At 45.2% G+C, this 25,555-nt stretch overlaps 1 protein-coding gene across 3 annotated transcripts in view; it reads right to left on the bottom strand.

Moving 5' to 3' along the window:
• Positions 1-25,555, bottom strand: part of WASF2 (WASP family member 2) — a 506,607-nt gene that overhangs the window by 111,053 nt on the left and 369,999 nt on the right. For all 3 annotated transcript variants that reach the window (XM_086956878.1, XM_086956880.1, XM_086956879.1), the window contains one exon: positions 9,775-9,892. In XM_086956878.1, coding sequence (XP_086813004.1) covers positions 9,775-9,892 — 118 coding nt within the window. The remainder of the gene's footprint in view (positions 1-9,774; positions 9,893-25,555) is intronic.

Genomic DNA, 25,555 nt, shown 5'->3' with positions numbered 1-25,555 from the left:
GGGCCCTAACTAAGCCAAAACGACTGGCTCACCAAACTGTTGACGCCAGGGTAGCTGCCCCGGTCTTAAAGGCAAAAGCAGCAACGAGCCATCCTGGAGCCCCTCCTCCCGCGGCCATACCGCAGAAGGTGGCTCGAAAATGTCCCCCAGTAAATCTCCCCCCAGAGTTCCATCCATACGTTGCCGTCCTCATTAATGTTCCCGTCTTGAAGGATGCCCAACTAGAAAACCACCAGGCACTGAAGAATAAAACCATCCACTGGCTAAAAGCCAATAGACCCCTTCCCAGGGGCGTGGATGGGTTGATTCTTGAAGTGCGTAGGGTAGGATGGATTGGACAGGGAAAAAAACCGTTTGAGGGTGATTGTGTGGTAGTCAACTTTCAAGATATGAGAGTTGCTCACGCAATATGCAATTCTGAGCAGGTTATGGGTGGACCAGGTATTGATGCGGTTGACCTAACATACTTTTACCCACGGCCGGCTATGAAATGTCCTGGTCAACTCCCTGTGGCTACCTACCAAAACATCTCTGGCAGCCAATGCATCCTCCAATACCTCTGTTCCAGCCGCATGCGGTATGGCCGAGGCCGAGCTGGAGTCCCAGGGGGTACTGACTTGCTGATTCTCTTGGGGAGGCTCGGGGGGACTCAAAAACTGTTGGAGCTTTCCACCCATCTCTAAAGCTGACGAGTTCCCCATCCGCAATAGGGAAGAAGGTATCCCTAATGGCTAGTCGGGAATCAGGTGTGGGGCGGGACCCAAATGAAGTTGTTATTGACCACCCCATTTTGACAGAGGCAGGTTCGGACGGTACCGTCGCGTCCAGTAGCGCTGCAGCTGTGACGGACCCACTTATTAGGGTTTTCAGCTGGAACGTGGCTGGACTAGATGGAAAGTTGGCCTTGCCTGACTGGAATGCTCTCGTGGAGGAGTGCTCCATTTGTGTGTTCCAGGAGACATGGAGTAGGGAGCCCCTACACAAGGCGGGTTACTCATCCCACTATATACCTGCTGTCTACCCGGTATCAGGCAGGGGACGTCCCTCGGGAGGCCTCCTTATTTGGGTATCTTCCTCCCTTAATTGCAGGGTAGAGGAGCACCAAACAAACTGTCAGGATCTCCTTAATATCACCTTAAAAAATTCCAGGGGTCAAGTCATCCTTAACATCTTCAATATTTATGCGCGGGGCACAAAGGGAGGCAGACAATCACCCACTATAGCTCTTTTAGAGGGTCTGCTTAGATCTTCCCCCTACAAGCTATGTACCCTGGTCGCGGGCGCCTTTAACTGCACGTTTGAGCCTCTTGGCTCAGAAGTCACTCAAGACCAGGAGGAGGAAGATTATAGGAGGGGGATACCGGCTCTAGAGCTTAGCCCAATCAAGAGATGGACGGAAGTGGCACTCCAGATCAATTCTCTTACCATGGAGTTCGACCTGAGGGCCCTTAATGGAAGGACTAGATCCGACAAAGCGGGAGCCCATACGTATAATAGGCCTAACCACACGTCAAGAATTGACTACATTCTGCTTGACGTTCACCTTTGGAGCTCGGTGGAAGATATGGAGATGATATCGTCCGTTGAGAGCGATCACAACTTGCTCTCTCTTGCCTTGTCTCCTGGGTGGTTTGAGGGCATAGGGGGTTCGACTGTATGTGCTACTGTTCCCGGTGAATCAGTTGTCTCAAACTGTGGCAGACGGCTGAAGTGGGCCAAGCTCACGCTCTCGGTTGAGAAGATGTCCATCATAACGCAGCTCCTAGCCACAGCCTCAGACAATTTGGATTCTCTTGAAGGAGGGCCGGTGGAGCTGTTCGACCGGTTCTGTAATCTTACTCAGGCTATAAGTAACTTGTTTATTGTCCCATCCAGTCATAATGGGAGGAAGATACGCCCCCGGAAAAGACAGGGTTGGTTTAATCACAAGTGTAGGGTAACTAAGACACTTCTCGTCGAAGCAGTGAAATCTAAGTCCCAAACAAGGACCAGGGAGGCCAGAAGGCTATATTCACAATGCTTGAAACTTGCCAAAAAGGAATGGGAGGATAACTTTTGGCAGGATCTCCTGACCGCAAGTCGAGGGAGAGACGCTAAAGGCTTTTGGGACCTGGTGGGCAGTAGGAATCGTCATGATGACACCTTGAGGACTTGTACCATCCCAGCCCAGACGTGGTTCAACCACTTTAAGGCCCTATATTCAGCTGTAGACGGGCCACTTGATGACCCATTTTCACTGGACAGAGCCACTGACCCCTTCACTGTACGGGAGGTTACGAACCTGATCAAATCCCTGGCACCCCTGAAAGAAGCTGGTCCTGATGGGTTGCCAGGGGATCTACTCCGAGCCTATCCGGGCGAATGGGGCACACTGATTTCTGCTCTTTTGAACGCCATCCTAGAGGGAGGTCCTGTCCCCGAGTCTTGGAAAGGGGCAGAGGTAGTTCCAATTTTTAAAAAGGGCTGTCGGGATCAACCGGGGAACTACAGGGCAATAAGCCTCATCGACTCAACCCAGAAGGTGGCGGGAAAAGCGATTTTGAGGAGGATTCTCCACTGGGTGGACGAAAACCACATCTTGTCCGACTTGCAGGCAGGCTTTCGTTCCGGTACAGGAACTATTGAGCAAGTGTTCAGACTATTGCTTCTACACTGGAAGGTGGTGGAACTGGGCAAAGGCAGTCTATACCTGGCCTTCATAGACTTAAAGACTGCCTTTGACCTGGTTCCTAGGGAGGAACTCTGGAGGGTCTTGCAGGGTCTCGGGCTGCCCCCTTATATTCTACTGCTTCTCATCAAACTACATAACAACAACTATGCCCAGGTGCGATGGGGACAGAACGGGGAAAAGACCGATAGGATCCCGGTGAACAGGGGTGTCCGACAGGGTTGTGTACTAGCTCCCACACTATTTTCTCTGTACGTGAATGGTGTGGTAGAGCACCTGCTTGAAGAACCAGCAGACGCCCCCTCCTTGGGGGGCGTGAGGATCCCAACCCTATTGTTTGCGGACGACGCCCTCCTCATCTCAAAGACTCCCCAGGGCCTCCAGAAGCTTTTGAACCGCTTTCAGGACTTTTGCTCAAAAAGAGGGCTGGTCATTAACGTGGACAAAACTAAATACTTGATCATGCACCCTGCACGCAAGCTTGGTCTTCCTCCAGTACTGAATTCTGTTCCCCTTGAGAGAGTCTCAGAATTTGATTACGTAGGGATTCGCATGAGTGATGTCATGAGCTGGTCACCCCACATTAACAAAATGACCCTTAGCCACAAAAGGGTGGGGGGAGCATTGTTGAGTGAGTACCGTAACTCATCTAAGCAATGTGTAGCTCCAGTAATTGACATTTACAAAGCCAGAGCTGTCACGGCATCTCTCTACGGGGCTGAGTTATGGGGCCTTGGCAATTCGGAGGCTCTATCCAAGGCTGAGAATAAATTTCTGAAGGACCTTCTGGCCATTCCGCTGAGCACTCCAACAGTTCCGGGGCTTTTGGATGCGGGTTGTAAATCAATTAAGGACCAGGCTCGCCTCCGGCCCCTTCTTTTATGGGCTCGTCTGTGGAGGGTCCCCGAATTGAAAACATATGCGGACGGGCTGTCAGAGGTGATGGGAATGGGTGGCTGGCATAAGATCAAGTGGCTCAGGGACATCAAAAATCTCCTGGGAGAACTAGGTCTGGGGTCTTGTTGGACTACACAATCTGCTCCGCCGAAGGCAACCCTGAAAAAACTATATTGGGAGTGGGTCTCTGCCCAGCTCATCAGCAACCCACGTCACTGCAATTCCACCGCAGCCTTCCTGAAAATAAAAGACGTTGTTGCCTTTGAGCCTTACTTGGACCTAATTACAATTTCTGCTGACCGGGCACTCTACATTAAATTTAGAGTAGGCACCTTACCTTTAGGAGACCTGCTCTCAAGATGGAATATGCCCGCGCAGGCATCACCACACTGCGCACTATGCACAACTAGGCCCGAAACTGTGGCTCATTTCTTTTTTGAGTGCCCTGATTACACCTGCCCAAGAAGTTATTGGCTCAAACCTCTCTGTAGACAACTGGGAACTCGCCAGTATATGGTGGCTTTACGGATTTTATTAGCTGACACATCCTCCCCCATAGTTTGTGGGGTGTCTACATTTTTAAAATGGGCATGGTTGATCCGCTTAAAAAGACTGTCTATATCAATTTAATTCCTTTTTAAATAATTTATCTGTTGTACAATTAGAAATCTTTTATTCGACTTGGTTTTTAACTTGTACAGTTGCTATTTTATATAACTTTTTGTAATGCTTTTATGATATTTGCATATCGAAATAAAGCTATCAACCAACCAATTAGAAAACTTTTAAAGGAACTATTTTTATGAACTTGTTTGTATAATTAACTGGATTGTAGTATATAGTTGCATTTTAATGTGATATTAATTGATGAATTCTCTTTCTTGTATGTATGCTTTAATGATTTTATCACCTGAAATCGAATAAAGCTTGTATTGAATTGAAATTGACTGCTTTAGAGACGGTATCAGCTACATCCAGAGCGCAACAAATGGAAGTGTTAGTAATTATTTTACCCTCTTGTATAAGATCATTGGCCCTGTTTTTGTATTTATCTGGTAGGTGTTGCAATAGGGGCTCTAGTTCGTCTGGAATGTGCCCTAACAAACCTGACCAACAGAGCTTGAGTGTTGGCTATACGCCAAATATTAACTGCCTGTTATGCTTTTCTTTTGCCTGAGGCGACTAACAGCTTGGATTCTTTATCAGGGGGTGGAGCATCTCCTGATGTTTGGGAGTTGGCCCTTTTTCGGGCATTAGTCTAATGGTATGATGCCTTTAATATAGGCTGGGTCTCCAGGAGCAGCTTTATACTTTTTGTCGATCCTGGGGTTAATAACTCTAGCCCGCACAGGATCTTTGAATTCTTCTGATGCATGCTTAGTTAACCCTTTTAGTATTGGTAAAATAGAGGTGGACTTTTGTGAGGTGTCAAAAGTGTCCATAAGAAAATCTTCTTCTACTGGGTCTGTGTAAGCTAATCCCATGGTACGGAGCAGCTCTGTGAAGCAGCTGGTTAAAGCCTATTGTGTCCCCTAGAGAGGTATATGTCCTCCTATTGGACATTAGGAACATCGGGTGTATTATACTAATCCAAGGGGTCAGGGGAAGAAGGTGGACTATGATCCCCTAGTGGTTTCTCATGTACTCCGTCTCCTTCATTAGCAGTATCATGTATGGTGGAGATTGTGTAGGAGAATGATGTGGTGGTGGAGGTGAAGGAGAAGGCGGTGAAGAAGGTGGTGGAGAAGGGACCCTGAGGGGAGATGTAGCAATATCCTTCTTTTTAGGTGGTGGGGCTGGTGCAGGTGTATTCAAAGGTCTCTTCTTTGAGCGGCGGGTGAGTTGACCAGTCTTGGGGTCCTTGAGAAGAGTTTTGGATCAGTTATAAAAAAGCTCTTATGGCGTAGGCTGCTCTTTCGACACCGACTTTCTCGGTTCGCTAGACTTATGAGGCACTGGTTCCGGTACGGTTTTGTGGTGCTTTACCGGCTCTTTGGTTGGTTTTGGAGTCTTAGTGGTTGGCTTTTTACTCGGGTCCGGGTGTTTCGGAGTAGATGGTACGGTGCCTGCGGGTTTCGGGACCGAATGCTTTGATGGTTCGGTGCCGGTGGATTTCAGTGCCAGGTGCTTGGATATGGAAGCAGCGATCGGCAATGAGGATGAAGACGGTTTATTTTTCGGTGCCGGTGTTTCGGTACCGATAGCAGGCTGGCTCGAGCCTGAGTCGCCTGAAGGCTTAATAGGCTTCTTTGCCGAGCCCGGGGGCGGGGCTTTGGAAGCAGTGTGTCGTGTACACTTGAGTCCGAAAGAGAAGGTGTGCCCAAAGCCTTTTTCGATCTTGTACAGAGGGGGTCAGGGTCGACAATCTAACTTACGACCCGCTGCGCAGGAGGGATTTCTTCAATGTCAAATTCCTCTGCTTTGGATTCGCTGCAGAGGATTTGTTCGACGCTCTCCTGTTCCGGTACATCGACGCCTTCCTGGAAGATGTCGTCAGAGATTGGAGTCGAAGAGCAAGCCATTTTCCTTCGAGCTCGGCGATCTCGAATGGTCTTCTTGGAGCGGAAGGAGGCACAAGCTTCACAGTCTCTGGCCTCGTGCTCCGGGGAAAGGCAGCGGTTACACACCTCATGCAGATTGGTGTGGGGAAACTTCGACCCACATTGAGGACACTTCTTGAAAGGAGTCCTTTCCATGAGCCAGATACCGAGGCCCAAGTAGGCCAGAAGGCCAGAAGGCCCTCGTCGACAATTGGAATCAAGGACTTCAAATTTGTTGAGATGCACGTCGACTGGGATCTCGATCGAGACAATACCGTCGAAAGGGTGAAGGATTGTGTGTCGAAAATAGAATTGGTAACGGTTCCGAACTGGAGTGCTACAAGTACATCCGAACCCGATGGCGGAAAAAAACAATCTGAAGATGGAGCCCATGCCCATGCGCACTATGGTCCACAGGTGCAGTCACCTATCTCATGACTTCCAAAGACCTTTCCAGGACAATAACAAAGTGCAAACATCCGAGCCCAACACCAGATGGCGATCTATGCACAGTGTGTAATCTGCAGCTCATATGCCTCGAACAAAACCTTTGCTTGTTTCCTCAAAAAGGCCTCTTCCACGCACCACCTAACAGTGCAACGAAAGGAAGGAAATTAAGGAAGGACACACATCTTACATCACTAATGTTGGGTTGATGTGGTCTGGAGGTGACAAACAATCACACCAGAGGAAGAAACCGTTCTCCCATCTCTCATAACGGATTGTCTGGGGAGACACTGATTTGTAACATTAAGCCTGAAGAAGGTGGTGAATCATATTGGGGCACCGAAACCCGTCGCTTTACTTTATGTTCATTGAGCACCCAAGCATCCCCAAGAGTCATTAAGAAAGAGGATAACGAACAAATGTGCTGTCCTTGTTTAAATACAATTATAAGACTTGGTGTGCCTATTTGCTATAAATAAGTTTTATGTCTCCAATAATAGTCACAGCCCGTGAGACTGCGTTTTCTTGAATCATTTTGAACTTTGATCATTGAATGCACATTGATGATGTGTTTATAAAATTGTTTCTATATATTTTTTATATATTGTGTATCCTAAGAGAACTACATAAAGCAAAATAAAAATTCTCTTTTATATTATCTTTTTAGTTTTGTGTGATTGGTGATGATTGTAACAGTGTATGTATGACTTCTGAGAAGTACCTGTATGCTTTGAACATAAGGTGCCCAAAGGGATCTTGTTGTTGACAGAAGTGTCCTATTTTGGTGTCCTGTCCCTTTGGCGAGTGGGACCCCTCTCTCTTTATTTTTATACTTCAGATTGGAACATACAACTAACAATGAAATAATCTAGTCCAACAAGGTTGGCCTGGGTCGCCACTAACATTTCAGAGAGGATCTGGCAGTAGCCCAACCTTGGAAACTCATAAAATATCCACTCTCTCCATACGCAAGTAGGAATTACCATTTGCAGGAGGGGGAACATCACAGTTTACTGCGACACGCAGCTCTAGCACTACACTGTTCATCAGCCACTCAATCAAGCATTATTGCGTTGCACTCTTGTGTGGTGTGAGCAGAGGATCAGATATTACTTGCAGTAGAGCAGCTTAAACTTTACAGTCGACCAGTACTGCAGACTTTGATTAAGCTACTTTTATAGTAGATTCACCTCTGGAATCCTACCCTCAGTTACTGATGTTACTATATGGCATGCATGTTCCAGTGACTCTCGCTGCCAGTAGTAGAATACTGTTCAAGCAAGCAGTGGTTTAAGAATAACAGGAGCATGGACAGAACTGTACTGAAATTAGTAACAAACAGGTACCCCGAAGGATAATGAAAGAGTGCTTGTGTGTGTGTGTGTGGGGGGTGGGGTGGGGTGTCGATCTCACTTTCTTGAGCAACCAGCACTTACCAATATTTCTTCTAAGGCTGGTGTTAATTTTGATTTGGCAACAGTAGCCCGTTTGCTGCTCCAAGCTTTGTGCAGGGGAAATTGTGAGCCCAGTCAAACAGAGCGGGCAGGGATAAATGAGTCCGCTTAGTTACAGGAAATACATTGCCTGTGGACAATGCTCTATGGATCAGTCGGAAGTAAAAAGGGTGCGCTTATTTATCTTCAATATATAAAGTTAATTGGGAGTTACCACCTTCCCCCCCTTACTGCAGCTACTTAATAATGCATCTACAAACTGAGACTGCATAAAACACTAGATGAGACCTCTGCCCTGCCCAAAATGGCACCAACAGAAGAACTAATGCAACAGTGACCACCAAGGAGCGGGCAGCTTTTTGGTCCAGACGATTGCAGTAGAAGGGAGCCCATGCCTTGCTGTGCAGTACCAGTGTTCGTCTCCTTTCATTCATGGAACTAGAGTTGTCACTTCTTTAGTTGCTCTACTATAAAGGGATAACATCAGAAACTCTCAATCTCACAAAATTGAACGGATACTTGCATTTCTATTCCTCTTCACTCAGGTCCCAAACACTTTCTACCTAAACCCACTTTTCTACTCCTTCTTGACAAGTGCGAGATTCATAGGCAAAACCCTTCTGCCCTACCTGATCAAGTGTTTCCCAGTCAACCGCTCCTCACCTCCAACTCATTTTTTTCCACACCCTGCCCAACCTTCCTTACATGGTCTAGTCTACTTGCCTTTACCTGACCCAATGTTTCCACAGATATCTGCCTATCACCTGGCATTTACGGAAACTACTCCATCTGTCACCATGGAACAATGTCTCTCAAACCAAACCTTGTCCTGCTGCCACCATCTCACCTGCAAGCACTTGCCCCCATTCTCCCAACTCATCTGCAATTTCTCAAACAGGTTTTCTTCTGACCACCATCTCAATAACAATTAATTGTTCCTCTGCAACATCTCACCCAATGTTTCCTAAACCTTTGCCCCTCTGCCCCCACCCCTAATGGTTATTCCCAGACAAATACCCCTCTGCTCCCATCTTAGGCAGTGCTCATCAGTTACCCTTCTCCCCCATTTCACTCCTGGGTTCTTAAACACTTGACACGCGGTTTCATCTCTCATCAGATGTTTCTAAAATAATTACACGTTTGCTTCATCCAACCCAGTGTTTCTCAAACTCTTGACCCTCTGCTCTCATCTCGAACGATGTTAAAACAATTGCCCCTGTAACCTCACCCAGTGTTTCTCACACACTTGCTTCTCTGAACCCTACCTCAGCCTGTGTTTCTCATAAGCTTTCTCCTCCGTCCCAAAATTATCCTACATTTCTCAAAAACTGGCCTCTCTGCCCCAATATTAAACCAGTGTTTCTCAAACACTTTCCCCTCTTTCTCCATTTCACTAACAATCACTTACCCTCTGACTCCATCTCACCTGGTGTTCCTCAAACACTTGCTTCTCTGTTCAATCCCACGAACAAACAATTGCCCCTCTTCATCCATATCACCCAGTGTTTCTCTAAAACCTGCTTCTCTGTGCCCTTTTCAAAATTTCTCAACCATTTGCCCCTCTGCACCAATCTCATCAGGGTATTTATGTGCCCATCACACTCAGCATTTCATAAACGTCTGCCAATCCACCCAACTCACCCTGTATTTCTCAATCATTTGCCAAGTTTCTCAAACACGTCTTCAGCCACATCTTACAAATATGTGTCCCTCTTTACCCATCACACCCGGTGTGTCTCTAACATGTGCCCCTCTGACCCCATCTCACCCGGTGCTTTCGCTTCTCCTTCATGATGTCCTTGGTATCCTGCAGCATCTGCTCCTTCCATAGATTAAAGAAGTAGGAGGAGTCTGTGTAAAACTTGAGAGCTTCCTTCCCATCATCCCTGAAAAACAGAAGGAGAAAATGTTAAATAAATGGTTCAGGGACTAAGTGAATGACTTGTAGCTCTAGCTGCAAACACAACATGCACTTGGGTCAGCGAAAAACGGACAACACACGACACCATATACCTCAACCCACAAGCCCCGTATTAACGTGGCCTAAAGGGGTGCCTGCAAACGTATGGTAACAACCATCAAATACTGTGACTCCCAGAGTCCAGAGTCTTGAAACAAGGCCTTCCACCGGCACTTTTCACAGCCAGTTATTCATAGGACCATGAAACAATAATTTCAGGAAAATTATGAAGCAATTGTTGAAGCTAGTTGAATGATAAAGTGGAAGTCTATGTGGCAATTTTGAATCCCCCCAACCCCCTCCAAAATAACAACAATTTGCATGACCCTATTACCAAGAATCTATCAATTGTTATTTTTTTCTATGTAGGTCACTATTTACCTTGCCCCTTTTCTATGCACTAGCTATCCCTTTGGATATTACATAAGTTATAGGATGTGAAATCTTTGCATGAATTAAACACTTAAAACATCGGAAATTATAATATTAGCCAGAACAGAGGGCATGGTACAAAGGCGAGTTATAGTTAACATAGTGTGGTGAGGTGACAAGAAGGTGTACGGATGTGTACAAGTGCATTTGTATAAATGTGAGTTATGACTTATAGTAATGTGAACGTGGTGCGTAAAGGATAAATTCACCAGATATGTATGAATTTTGCATTTGTTTTGGTTGTGTAGTTTATCGTGCGTTTGGCACAAATAAGATTTAAAAAAGTGCAAAAGTGGTGCAAAAATCAACTTAAGCGATAAGTATAACTTTAGAATGTTTAATGTTTCTGTAGTTCAAGCTGGGTTTGTATACGAAACATAAAAGTTTTCCTAACTATAACTTATCTTTAACCTTTGGTTGTTTGTGAATTTTAATGGGTCTTATAATGTTATTAATAGTTTTGTAATATTTGAATATTGTGTACTGAAATAGTGTACACTGGGGTAGGGCACAGTGGAGTGGGTTACAGTTCAGCGGTGTCCAGTGGGTTTACGTAAAGTGGAGTGTGTTACAGTGTAGTGTTGTAAAGTTAAATTGTGTAAAATGGCTTGCAGCATATTGGAGTGTCATACAGTGCAGTGGTGCTGAGCAGAATAGCGTACACTACAGTGTAAAACGGTACAGTGCAAAAGCATATGGTGGAGTGGCATAAACAGTAGTGCAATACTTTTTATTAACTTTTGAAAAGGCAGTCATTAGCCATTCAGCTAATGATTTGTCATCCTTATATACCTCAGCAGTACCGCGGATAGAGATATAACTAAGTTTAAAACACGTAAAAATAAAAAAATAAAAATAATTACCCTACTTACCTGCTGTGCCCCACAGAATATTCTGAACAGTATAATATATAATCTTTGACATTTTTTGCGAAAATCCCCCCGAAAGTCTATTTAAAATGCATTGGATTTTCCACCTGTTCTGGAACCCCCTTTACTTCATTGCACCCCATGACCAAACATCTCAAAACTTCACATATTTAGACAATGAAACTGGAGCAGCAGATCTGGAAAGCTTCGCGGACAATCGCCAAAAGAATGCCAAGTTATTAAGGAACAAAAATAAAAAAAATCCCTTTCTCAGGTCACTCTAACCTTAGAACTACAGAATAAAACCCAAGGTGATGATGGGACGGATAGCTAAAACTTTTCAGACACTCACCCCCGGTCACAGATCTGGGTTGAATCTATCATCGTTCTTTAGCTCTCTTCACCACCCCAATCCAGAACCTGCTATATGCAAATCAGTCTTGACCCTGTTCCTCATGGGAATAGTCCAGCCTGAACTGCCAAGCCAGGTCTTCCCTGGACCGAAAACCAGCATCCTGGGATCCGTTTCGGGGTAACACCCCTCATCAGCCAGGGTAGCTTAAACCCAGAGGCAAAGTGAGCAAGGGACCACGTCTGGGCATATCCTGCAAACTTAGGGCAAAGAAAGTGCAAATTTGATAAGGGACGGAGCGCTGAAACTTTCCAGACGCTCACCCCTTGTCACCGATCTGGGTTGAACCCATCATCGTTCTTTAGCTCACTTGGCTTCGTTGCAACCCAGATCTGTGACAGGGGGTGAGTGTCTGGAACGTTTCAGCGCTCCGTCCATCACCTCCTTGTGTTTGCTTTGTTCGCCCTAAGTTGTCAGGGTATGCCCAGAGAAGAAATCTACTTATGGACAAGAGAATTAGCCAATTAATGTACGCCTAAAGCCTTTTTAATCAATTCTCCTGCGATATATGCCCAGTACTGTTGCTTAACAAGCTGAAGAGAGTCGTGATCAGTAGAAGATGGATGCTTCCAGCAGTGGTGCAAGAGTAACACTTTCAAAATGTTCCTAAAATATTGAAGCCAGTTGTCACGAACTTAACCACAGTAGGGTTCATATCTTGGATAGATTTTATACAAACGGATGTGCCAATATTTCAATGAAAGTGCATCCAACACAAAGGTTTTAACCCTGCTTGATCTGTAGTGAGTGTGGTACCCACCTCCAAAAACAGGGGAACCAGTGGGGTTCAAGGACCCATGGCCATTAGAGACCTAAAGAAATTGTTCTCTTCAATTTGAAGCTTTTTCAAATTCGCAAAACCTCATAATTTAGTCCCCTATAGGGCCGAAGCCACTGCCTTCTGCTGATAAATGTGCAAACGTTTACTCAACGATCTTCCCTCAGTTTGCGTTTTACATCCAGAATCGCCCTCAAATTTTGCAATAGGCGTACAGACGCCTGGGATATCTGTGCTTTCTACCTCAACTTCTCAAAGCAGATCATTAGACAGATTCTGGTTTCTCTTCTTCAGCTCTGTGAGGAGGGGTCGTAAATAGCTGGATGCAGCTTAGTCTCACCTCTTTGTACTTCTATGGTGAGCACTCCACCTAAAGACTTTCCTGCTTGGCAGAGCATCCATGTAGATAGAGGTCAGGCTGGAAGGCCAAACCGGTTCCAAGGAAGCATACCTCAAATACACATCACCAGTCTGAAAATCGTTATAAAGATGGGAGCTCAAGACCCAAAGTTATTTTGGTCTCTTCTACAGAGAAAGGGGTATCCAGCAGAGTACTGAGCGACTTCGATGCAATCAAGGATTGATGTCACACAGGCAGTCAACTCCCCACAGCCGACGTAACTGTGCCTTGAGTCTTATCTGAAGGAGGAATTTCTAGACTGTCCTAGGACCACAAACATCCTGCTTATGAGTGATGGAAGAAAGCATTAACCAGAGAGGATGAGCAGATCATGGAAGGCACAGCTGTGATTGATCCTGGTGTAGAGACAATCCAACAGACTCAGGGTACTCTCAGATCAGGAAGTGCCACCTTCATCAAGTTATCCTGGTCGTAGCTGCCAGGCATCTGGAGCGGTATGCCCTTACACCAGGACTGACTGAAGCGGAGATAAGCGCCCGATGATGGCCTGTGTGACCCACAGGAAGACTGGCTAAACATAACATTGCTAAGCGAGTCATTGAGTTTGTGGCATGAGATGCACGTGTTCGGTAAAAGCCCCTATAACACAAAGACTCACACCTGTGAACCAGGCACTCATAAATTCTTGATTTGCTGTGGAATTCTATGTTTTCTGTCAAATAAAGTACCTGTCGTTTCTACAAAGAGAATCATGGGGCTAGACATTGATCTTACTGCACTGCTGGAAGTAGTAGGGATCTTTGGGCCCGACTAACACTCACAGTATCTTTCCTGAGAAGCTGTGATTGCTCACATCGCTACCCCACAATTAAGTGAAGAAAGGGTTGTACTTAGCACAGCTTGCAGAGCCAAAGTAAGGCAAATATCAATCCCCCACGGTTGTGGCCTAGTAGTCATGCTTGCATCCTGGGAGGGGGTTGATACATACAAAACAAAACAAAAGGTTTTTGTAGTAGAGTAGAACACTTTGTCAAATTTTAAAACGTAGCTGACAAGTAGTTGCTTCATGTCCTGTATAACACATTCAGCCAACTCAGCATTTTAGTCAACAGAGCTGTGCAATGGTGGGATTTGAGTTTCTACTCTAAGGAGTGTTAAAAGCAAAACTACAACCACAAAAGTGCAACATTATGTTGGCTGAAAAGCCAGGAATGGCTGATGGTATCATGTCACTTGTAGAATCTAAAATAAAATTTAGATCCTGACTTTGTCTTCTTTCTTGTAGGCAAATTGAGGGGTGAACAGCCCCAGGGTGACAGAGTAGAAATTGCATTTAAAAAGCAGATGGAAGCATCTTTCACTGCTGGTCGGCTCACAAGAACAAATCAGTGTTCTAACAAGACATTTACCAGAACAAAGCGCACAAAGTGTCTGAATTGGCATAGAGCAAAGACAATAAGGTGCTGGCACCCCATTATGGTGTGTATCCTCTGCCTAGAGGTTGGTGTGGAGTGCCTGCAACACCACTGTGATGTGGCCTGCCTCGAAGAGATGCAGCCCATCCCACCCCACAATGGCAGACATAAGGCAGATTGCACATACGCAGAAGCCTCTGCACCTTCCTTATTGTCGCACAGAAATGAAGATTCCCTCTTTCAATTCAAACTTCTCAATGGGTGTTTGATGGAATGAGATGACTGTATGAGCTTTCTTTAAAATCCTCTTTGCTCCTTGAAAGCAAATGGTGAGCATCAAGAAGATGCCATGTAGATATGGACGAGAAATTCCCAAGCAGTCACTGAGTGGATTGACAGCACAAAACTGTGTTGGTGGGAGAGAAGAATAGTCATCACTGGTGGTGAGCTACATGAAATCATGCATCAACATCCAGCAGGACATAAAACGGACGCACAGTTTGCTAGGCACCTGTGAGTAACCAATGGAAATCGAGGAGTCTGAATGGACCACTTCTCATTCTGTTCGCTTTTCCTTGGATTTATTTCACCAGTGCCGAAAATCTTTGGTTGGGGAAACTTTGCATTGAAAAAGGAAAATCTTCGTTAAGGAGCTAAAAAAAGTAAAAACAGCAGCAGATATCCATGTTTGGTCATCGAATTCTATTGGTGAATCTACAATACATGTGGCCTACTGTTCGTCTCCTACTACCTCGGAGCCCGCATTTAAGCTGAAATGGAATGGCTACAACATCTAAACTCCTTGATACAAACTTAGAATATTCAAATAAAAAGGTGATGAAGCATAAGCAGCAGTCTGGAACTGAAGGATCTTGTCAGAGCTGCCGTTTACTAAAAGTTAACCTCGTTTTCATGAAGAAGCAGTGCTACGCCAAAGGTACGGAGGTGAAAAGGAAGGGGGATGTAAGGATCCACAAGCTATTTCCACAAGTGTGCCAGGAACTGATGATAAGCCCAGCCCCTCCCCTTAACACCAACACGCCTACCAGACCATAGCACGTGGAGGTGAAAAGAGGGAACAAAACAAGGGAAGGAGGGAAGAAGACACCTTGGACCCGAGTCTCTGTAAGTCGGATACTGGCACTGTAAGGAAAGAGGACAAATGAACAATGTTCAAAGTAGGAAAACCCCCACCAAACTCTGTTTCCCTGTTCCTCACCTCCCCTGACTACTTTACCTATAGATAAGAAACAACACTCCTCTCTTGAACACCATACATCCCTTGTTAACTGCCACAGCTAAACTCTCTTCATTCGTTGCTATGGGTTAATCCTAATGTGAGGTGTAATGGCAAATAGATGGTTGAGGCTGAAAGAGGTGTTGGTCTGGTGATGATTTCGGATCTTTTGAGCCTCCTCAGCTGCAACCCCTGCCAATTCCGACACACCAAAGACTGGTCTGTTGATGCCGCAAAATAATAACTAATGGCCCGGGGGAAAATTAATACAGGGTAACTCAGGCGGACTACTAGTCCCACAATGCCCCAAAAAATACCCCGTGCCTGCTCTACCCAAGCCCGGCCGGCCAACGAGAACCAAGTCTGGCTGACGGGCGGAACCGGGAGCAACAAGTGGGAGTCCTGGACAGGAAGCAAAGTAGAGAGCTAAGCCGGCGCTGAGGAAAATAATATGGAGATGCTGCAGTGGCGGTTTCTCCTCGGGGGCGTCGGGGCTCCGCCCCCGTTCATAAAAGCTGCTCAATCATATTTATTTAGTTTAAAAAAAAACTTTTTCTAACGTCTTCTAATTAAAATGTTGGCTCCATTTACTTTTACAGTTATTCACAATTAGCAGCCACTGTCAGCCTGTCTACCCCAGCACTGTCGCCTCGGCCACTCACCAATACCGCGGCCGGGACTTCAAGAGGAGCATCACGTGACATGAAATAGACTGACTGACAGAAGCCTCAGTTTTTGCCGGGCGACAACCTCACAGCCCTGAAGGCTGTGATGTCATCAGCCCGGCAAAGACTGAGCTTCAGGGCCGAGTCTCCACCCCCTGATGGCGTGGAGGGAAAGTTAGCCCCGGGCGTTTTAAGTCTAAGCCCGGGATCGCTAACCCTCCACGTCAATCAGAGTGTGGAGACTGTCACTCACCCCTTTCCCAATTCATTACAGGGCGTGCTGGAACCCACCCTGTGATGAGTTGGGAAAGGGGTGTGGCAGGTGGGAGGCAGAGGATTGGAGTCTGCGCAGACTCAACCATGGACTGTTTCCAGCATGTCTGCACAGACTGGAACTTTCTGGAAGCAGAGACGACTGTCAGACTCGAGTCGAATGCCAGTTTGCTGCTTGCCGATCCTGCCACCACGCCTGACTTGACTGCAGCTGCAGCTGGAGGTTAGTAGGTCATAATGTTAATTAATTCTGGGGCCTCTCTCGGACAAAGGCAGTGTCATGATTATGCATTTGATTCGTGGTAAAAGCCTCCGTTCGTTGTAAAGGCATACATACATCATGTATGTATGGCTTTACAATGAACGAAGGCTTGTACCACGAATCAAATGCATAATGATGACACTGCCTTTATACATCCCTGCTCAAGTGCCCATTTAGCGTTTCTTGGGGAGTCACCTGGTTTCCGTATGGCCTAGCTCTCGGGGAGACTTTGGATTTCTGCATCACAAGAATCTCCTGTAACCTCATCAGAAGGGTTTAAGGCTCTCGGAGAGGAAGCAGGTTTTGCTCTGGGTATAGATTTCCACTTTAGGAAAGAAACACGGGATTAAACTATAAAGGCTTTAGCATAACCCGTCAAAGCATATCTCGCTGCAACAGCAATACCAGGATCTCACAGCCAATTTCATTTGCCTTTGAATGTATTTTACATTGCAGAGACAAGAATTATATGGAGCACAGGTTTTATCGTTTCACTTTCTCCATTTTTTGTTTTGGTGAGTGTTGCTTCTATGGGAATGGAAAACCGAAACTGCATCAGAGCCAACCATTTTTTTGTACTAGGGAAGGGTGTAGTTCGTCTAAAATCAGTTTTCCTCACATTGATTGGCAGTGCAAAAAATCACTTAAAAATTGTCATTCGGCGATGCTAAATTACCTTGAGCCAATGAAAAAATGCAGCGCACAACTGCAATTTATTTATTGTCATCATGCCTGTGTTTTGTCACCACATCTCTTTATTACCTTCCCTTACATAAATAAATCAGATTTTCCCCTGCTCACTGCTGAACTTTCAAAAGGACTTTAGCATGAATGTAGGATCACCTCATTTTCGATGCTCTCACACAAACTGTGCCTTCCATTCAGATAGTGCCACATATGTTGTCCTGTTGCACAGAGCTCAATGAATTTATGGGCCCAAGACCACATAATTGGGTAGGAGTACTATTGCTGCAGATGCACGCAAAAACTAGTAATCCCTCTTTTAGTTTGTCATTCTGTTATGTGCGCATATTTCTGATAAACGTTTGGATGTATGTCCTTCAAGTCTCAAACTGCCCCTTCCCCAGCTCTAAGACTCAAGACCCACACCATGTGCATTTTCCATCCCTTCACACCCTCAAGCAGCAGTGTTATTCAGAGTAGGTGGGATATTTCTACAAATCTGTAATGACGGGGCATCATGCCGTAATGTTTGCTGTGTCTGCCTGACTGCCATGTTAAAACCTCTTGTCAAATATAAACAAATAAATTGTTGTTATGCACGCTGAGAATCTGTCTGGCCCACTGCAGCTCTTAGACACTAACTCAACCGGACAACAAACAGCACCTCCCCCGTAATCCTGCACCAAATCTTTTCACTTCACAATGCTGGTGCAGCGTTAGTTTTATTTTCGTTGGAATGGCATGGGTGGTAATGCCATTCGTAGTAAAGACGTGCGCAGTAATGAGTGACTCTGTTGTGGTACCAGTTTCGTTGTTGAGGCCTCTCGTATTAAAGACTTTGTTTTAAAGGATGTTTCCCCTTGGGCAGTATTCCTATGTTTGTTCAGATAATTATGTCTCAATATTTGTTCATGTGTGGCCTATTTGAAATACCCTCACATAGAATGGAGATTGGAGACGGAACTCTGGACCATATTATGACGTACACATGTATGATGTCTGTACCTATGCCTCAGTCCATGGTTAGCTGTGAACACGTATACGACGTTAGAATACAGGCCAAAGATTTCACGCACGCATGCGTATGCTTCTGTGTGTGACTTTGATCATGCATGTTTCACAGCACAGGTAACAGGACAGGTGTCTTCCCGAGCGTACGATGTGCACACGTATGGTGTGTGTGCGCATCCCTCAGCTCAGTCTATGGCTGGCAGTGAACACGTATGCATTAGACTACAGGCCCCAGATTCGAGGCCTGCCTTCAGGTTGTGTGTGTTTGCAGGCCAGGCCACAGATATGCCTGGGTGTGTGTCGGCTGCAGACCCCCATCTGTGGAGCTCTCACACATGCTCAAAGCAGCAGTCACTGATGCATCCCACCTTTGCGGGGGGGGGGGGGAGTGGAGGGGTGGTGAGCGCACTGCAGGCTAAGCGGAGAAGGGCTGGCTCTTGGGTGTGGTGTGTCTGCTTTCACTGTGTGATTCAGTGGTGTTGTGGCCTCGTCATGAGTGACGTATGATATATAATTTGAGGAGAAAAATAAGAGATTTCAGTGACGCTGTGAGGGAGTAACCTAACCAAACAGTAGTTTAATTTTAGAGATTTTAAGTTCTCCTCTAGAAAAGGTTAGACTCATGTGTCACTATCAGGTCCTTAAATGTGCAATTTCTCTAATGAAAGTGGTTGTCAGTCTGGCTGGCACATGATCAAGTTTGTTTAAAGAATGAGTAGTAAGTGATAAGTTATCACTAAACCCTTCCTGCACTGCTGTTGCTAACCCTTTGGGTTGGCTACTTCATTTAGTTTTTGAAGAATTTTCTCCTCGTGTTTGTTGATGTTTTTCTTCGTTGTTCTATGCCAATTTATTTTTTGTAAGTCTTGTTTCACCAAGATTTCAAAAGTGTCTAGGAGTTTATGTGAAACTGGAGACATAAACGTACTAGGTGGCTTAAATTCTTTGTATTCGCTTGTGAGGTTTGGTGAAGGCTCTGGCAATGTAGGCATGATATTATTGAAGAAATGTCTCAAGCGCAATAAACGCATACATTTAAAAAGACTAACTTCGGTGTCAAAGTAGTTGCTCGAAAAAGTAGGCACGAAGCTTGTGCCTTTTTGTAGAATTTGTAGTTGTTGTTTGTTGAGTTCCTTACTAGAGATATTTATCACTAGGGTTTCCCCTTGCTCCGTAGGTTTGAGCTTACTGGTTCTTTTGCTACGTCTTGTTTTCGAGTTCCTGCCGTTTCCGGTGGTTTGCCTGCTACTGGGCCCTTCTCTAAAAAATTCTGCTGAGCAATATCTTGGCTACCAGAAGCTTGTGACGAACTGCTGTCACTGATCACTGGTGTTGTTACGCTTGTTGGTGGTTGTCGTGATAGGGTTAATTCTTGGACGGATACCACACTCTCTTTTGATGATGTTACTGGTCTTGGAGGAGGTTTTCGTTGTGCATACACCTCTGCCCAGGTGTAAACCTCATTTAATTTGTAATCAATGGTATCCCGTTTGAATTTGCGCAACTTTCGATCCTGTGTTTCTTTTCCATATTTATCTAATTTGTCTTTCAACTCTTTCAAGATGGCACTCCATTCTTCTGATTGTATTTGTCGGGATAGTTCATTGGTTAATAACTCAAGTTCTTCTTCTAGATTTTGATAATTTTTGCAAGTTCCTCCACTAGTAGTAAAATTAGATCTAGGGAATATTTGTTGAGGATTGCGTGCCATTTATCCATAAAGTGATTAATGTATTGAAATTTGAAGAGCATTGGTTTGATTGGTAGCCGTAATCCTCGCAGTATTCTTTGAACTTTGTGGTACTGGATAAGAGTAGAAGCATGAAGTTTCTGGTTCAAAACTCATATAGATAAAAATTCCAGCTGTCGTAATTGTTGAGTAGCCAACCCAAAGGGTTAGCAACAGCAGTGCAGGAAGGGTTTAGTGATAACTTATCACTTACTACTCATTCTTTATTCATAGGAGATTAGCTCCCTCCTCCCAACCTAGCACGCCCAGTTTGAAACTATTTAAACAATTGAAACAAGTGATCATCATCGCAAATTGAGTGCGCAGTACAACCCATTACCCAAGTTTGTTTAAAGGCATATGTCAAATAGTCTATATCACTCTTCATTTCACTGCTGTTCATGTTCTGTGTACGAAAAATAACAAAGGTTGCATGATAATCTATCACTTCTCATGTGATGTGCCTAGCCCATCGTTCCAGCTGTTACCTCGCAATCAGTGCTGGGCGGTGCCACCGCACCGGGCGTCAAGCTGGGGGGAGGGGGGCATCATTTGTTCATACACTCTGAAAATATGCATCATTGGCAGCCACAGCGCCAATTCCATCCTGTCCCCTTGGTGGCATGTGAGGGGGAGTTGCACTTCATTTGTGTGTCCCACCGGCACTTATTTTTTTGCTCCAGTGGCTTTGCCGAACCCCTGGTGGTGACAAGAATCTTCAGTGCGGCCTGGCCGGTGATTGAATGTCAGTCACGCATGCCGTTGTGTTGGTTAATTGAAATTGTTGTGGCTGAGAGCAGCGAAAGGGGTACTCAACTGGACTTGAAAGTGCAAGTGGGTGGCAACAGTGCCTAAAAATTGTTCTGAAAATTGTTCTGTTTTGGATGTGATGTGCTCTGAACCCATTTTCCTACTTATACAACCCGCTTACCTGCCCTGCTCGTCTAGTCTGCATCACTTTACTTTGTTTAAAACATCTCTTAAAGCTGACTGCAGCTGTTTACTGTACCTATTCACTATGGGCTCTGAGCTTGCAGCGGTTTTTAGGAGGCATTGGCCCCATCCTGCCTACAGCACCTACAGCTGATCCCAGCGGCAGCAGATATGGTGCACGTTTGAATGTGACTAGTTCAGTGTTGATGAGCAGGGCAACTGTGTAGTTCTATGCTTGTGTGTGTATGTGAGCATTTAGTCCTGAAAACTGCATATTTATCTGGCTAGATATTAGCGTGGTGCAATAAATTAAAAATGTTTCTTAGTTGAACTGACATGGTCACGAATGCCGTATATGTCTGTGGTTTAGATATCAATTGAACTGTACATGCCACAGCATTGGTGTTTTCATTTGAGCTGACCCGGTTTGCTTCAGTTGTTAACATACGAGACACATATGCCTAGCTGATGGCTCCTGTGGACATGTGATTTGTGCATTCCTCTTTGGTGTAGTCAGGTCAGGTGCACTATACTTCTTTGTGTCTAAGTATTAAAACAGTTGAATAGGGTTTACTTGACCACAAGGAAAGATCTTTGGGCCTCACAAGAGTTAATTTACAGAGATATCAGTAAAAAAAACAATGTGCCTGGCCTAGACCGCAACTTAACCAATGTAAATATTGTTTCCCAATTTGCACGTAGACTACAGCTTGCAGAGTAGTGCTTGCAGAACTTGGTTTAGCATCCCTGAATCTGTCAGCACAACCCTATGATGCGGACCCACCCAGGCTGCCAGGGCGTGCAAAATCTGAACAAAGTTAAATGGCGCATGCATAAGGACTGTTATACCCTTTATCCTGCTTCTGGCACTGACCAGCATGGCATGGTGTGACTGGTTCAGTAATAGAGTTGTGCCACTATAAGAGTTGAAGAGTATTGGCTCAAAGGCCAGAGTCTCGATTGCTAGTTGGACCATTTTGTGCTGCAGGTCAAGTCTGAGGTGAGGGGCACACTTTAAATCTTTTTGGGCCTATTTATTAGCTGTTTGTCTATGGAATATTTTTCTCTTAAAGATGATATAATATAACGCTTCCTATAAAATGGCATTGGCTATTCACTCATCTCTGTGAAATCTGTAGCCACCTTGCATAATAGCATAATACTTGGTTCTCTCTGATCTTGTTTAACTTGATTAACCGGTTTCCATTTAATTTTGTTTAAAGAAAGTATTGGAATGTTTAATGTGTGCCATAACAGAGTCTATGGTTTTTCAGCAAATGTTAGTGAAAGTATCACTATAAAATGCACTATTGAACATTTTTTATTTTTTTTGTCTGATGCAAGATGCATCAACCCCACTCTTGAAACTTTCTGAGTGAAAACCTGCTCCTCTTCTCTCTGCATATCCGATCAGGTAGTACACCTGAATTCAGTCAGTCTATGCAGGCAGCAGGTAGTGCCATTGGTTGAAGAGGATCATGTCAGTAGTAGAAAAGGGCAGGGGCTTTGGAACTGATGATAGTTTGAGGGGAGGCATGTGCCTGTTTCTGGTTAGCACAGTGGCTTCCAAAAGCCTTGAAAATGCACCATTTGCCTACTAATTTTTCAAAATTTTCTCGGGGGGAGAACCCCCCCGAACCCTCCTTATGTGGGTCAGGCTCGCTCGCTACGCTCGCTCGCACGGTGTGCTACACCACTCATTTAACGCCCCACCAGTTTCAAATGTCACCAGCCGCCACTGGATGCGAGCACCACTCTAATTGTCCAGAGCGGAAACGCTATCGGTGCAAAGAAAAGACCACCAGGAACGAATTAGAAGCCCCCTTGATATCCGAAAGAACATCAAAGGGGTCAGGTCAACAGAGGAGCCGGAGTCTTGCTGGCGGAAAGGAACACCGGCACGGAACGCACATGAATCAGGAACAGATACGAAAACGGGCTGTGAGCCGATTGATGCGACGAAATGAGTGCACGAACACTAGAGCGCGAAGCGTCGGAGTTTAGGGACTTCAGGCTTTTGACTACTGCCTGACTCTCTCGCTCATGCACACAGCGGCGCGGCCATCTTTATTGATGTTTAGCGAATTGGCAGGCGTGACAGGGGAGGAGGGCTGTCCACAAGGGTGTGCATAGAGATGACCTGGCCAAGATGAGGATACATAGTCTGGTTCGGTGTCTGTGTGCTACTTTCTGTGTGTCTGGGATCCACAGCGCATCTTGTGACCTGCCATCTAAACACAGGGAGTTAGAACTTGCTTGAGTTGTCTCTATGGTGTGCATCACAGTGCAGAAAATTACGTCCCTCGGCCTAATATGCATCATCTGATGAGCAACAACTAATCAATTTGAGTTTGGTTGGCTCCTGTATTGAGCCATGTGGTTTTTGAGGACACCATGCTCATTAGAGAAGCAGATTTGGCCTTAACTACTGACATTTTCAGGGCACAGGCACAGACCTTTATGCAAAATAGGCTCACATCCGACAGAATCTAGAGAATTGTGTTGCACAACCAAAGAACAGAGACGCAATGTTGTGTCGTGTGAAGCAGGAAGAAAATGTAAGAATGGATCCAGCTACTTTGCAACAGGTCTCCGGCACAAGTGGGTGGTGCCTGCTCGGTCTCATCACTGGAGCCTTATAGCACCATCCCCATGTTAAGCAGTCAGTTCCTTGACCATTTTTTACCAGCCTTGAATCAAAAGTTGAATACACAGTCCAACAATTTTAATTTGAAATCTTATTAACCAGAAAATTACAACGATCCTTGAGGTCAGGGAGGTGAGTGGGATCAGTGAGGAATCTGAAGGTAGGGTCGAATAAGAAATTTTGTTACCAAATGTAATTGTTTTTTTTCTGATACAGATTTCTACCGCTACATTCTTCGCTTTTTTGAATAGATAGTACACCAATACCTACCGTCAATGTGGCGGGTCTGAAGAAATGGTCAAAGTAGGAAGTTTTTAAGCATTGAACGAGCCACGTAATGGCCATCCTTTCTTACTGCCAAATCTAAATAATAATGCTTCGTAAACATATGAATTCACAGATTTCACTGCATGTCATATCTGCTACGGGTACTCTCCTAGCTAATGCCAGGGACACCTGGCAGACTTGGTTCAGATCCATACTGGAGGTTTCTGTTTGGCAAGGGCATAACATATTTCACTTTGCTATGCCTTACCTCGTATCCCCTTGCACAAGATTTCTCAAATGTTGAGGAAGCTGCAACAAGACAGGATACAAATTATTCTGGAGGCACAGTATTCGCCAGGAAAAATGTGGTACACAGACACGAGACTCTCCATGTGTCCCCCATATCAGCTTAGAGTGGCAGGTCCATCATCCCAATCTCCGGAGCCTCCTCCTTCATTGATGGAGATTAAGTGGAGGCAGCTGAGCTCTTTTGATCTGCAGGAGATGGTCGATGTCAGCCTATCTGCAAGTCACCCCTCCATTACATCAGTTTATGCCGGACAGTAGAATCGTTTCAGTGCCCAGTGAGCAACTGGGACACAGATACAAAGGTTTCTTCTGGACCGTCTTACCTCTCTTGTTGTCCACATCATATAAAACAAACCATTAGTTGTAGGATATTAAATCCTTGGTCCTGTTAATGTAGTAGGTGACTGCCCTATGTGGGTCCAGCCCGCATAGACTCGTCTTTGGTGGGATGGGTTGGAGGGAAAAATGTGGAAAGCATAATGTTAACTCTTTTGAAGAAATGTCACTTCAAATCAACGTAGAAAGAAGTAAAGAGAGACCTGACTAAAAGCACTTGCAGTTTACTAATGCCCAGAGCTGATTAGCACCAAAAATACTGTTCTGAACATCAACAGCCACGCCAGGCACCTATGTGCTCAAACGAGGCCCCATCAAAAATGCGAGAAACAAATTAGGGTCCCGAAAGAGGTTCACTTAAACGACAACTTCAAAAATGTCATAATTATCAGGGACTTAAAAAGCAAGGATTGATAGACAAATGGAGAATAACAATGCTGCCACACATAGCCTTATACGGTGCCCAAAACACAACCTTACTGGGCCAGGATCAGTATGAAGCACAACACATCAGAGAGATAGACCTTTGAAGGCATCCACAGACTCATTTGCACACCAGGCAAAGAAACCATTCCACTGTCTGTAATGAACTAGTTACTTATCTTCGGTAACGGTCTTTCTAGTAAAGACTATCTGGTTACAGATTCCTCCCTTTCTCAATATTCCCCAGGCATCACATTGGGTGCGGCAAGTCTTCAGCAGCAAGCTAGTAGGTAGCACCATGTGGCTCTGCACCAATGCCGTTCCGCTCTGGAAAGGTCATGCCGAGGCTATATAAGCGCCACTTAGCGCTCTCTTGGGTCCTAATGGAAGAGTGTCTACTCCGCCTTAGAGGGGTGCAGCAAAGCACAGAAAGCTGGCAAGGTGAAAGGTTGACTTGTGTTGAACAGCATCACAAATTTAGGCAAGAAGAATGCCCATGTCCTTAGAAACATGTTGTTTGGGAAGAAGGTGGTGTATGGCAGGTTG

Source organism: Lissotriton vulgaris, chromosome 2_1 (genome assembly GCF_964263255.1).
Source record: "Lissotriton vulgaris chromosome 2_1, aLisVul1.2, whole genome shotgun sequence".
In the NCBI taxonomy this organism is placed as follows: Eukaryota; Metazoa; Chordata; class Amphibia; order Caudata; family Salamandridae; genus Lissotriton; species Lissotriton vulgaris.
Note: the sequence above shows the minus strand (reverse complement) of the source record. Positions and strands in the feature narration are given on the sequence as shown.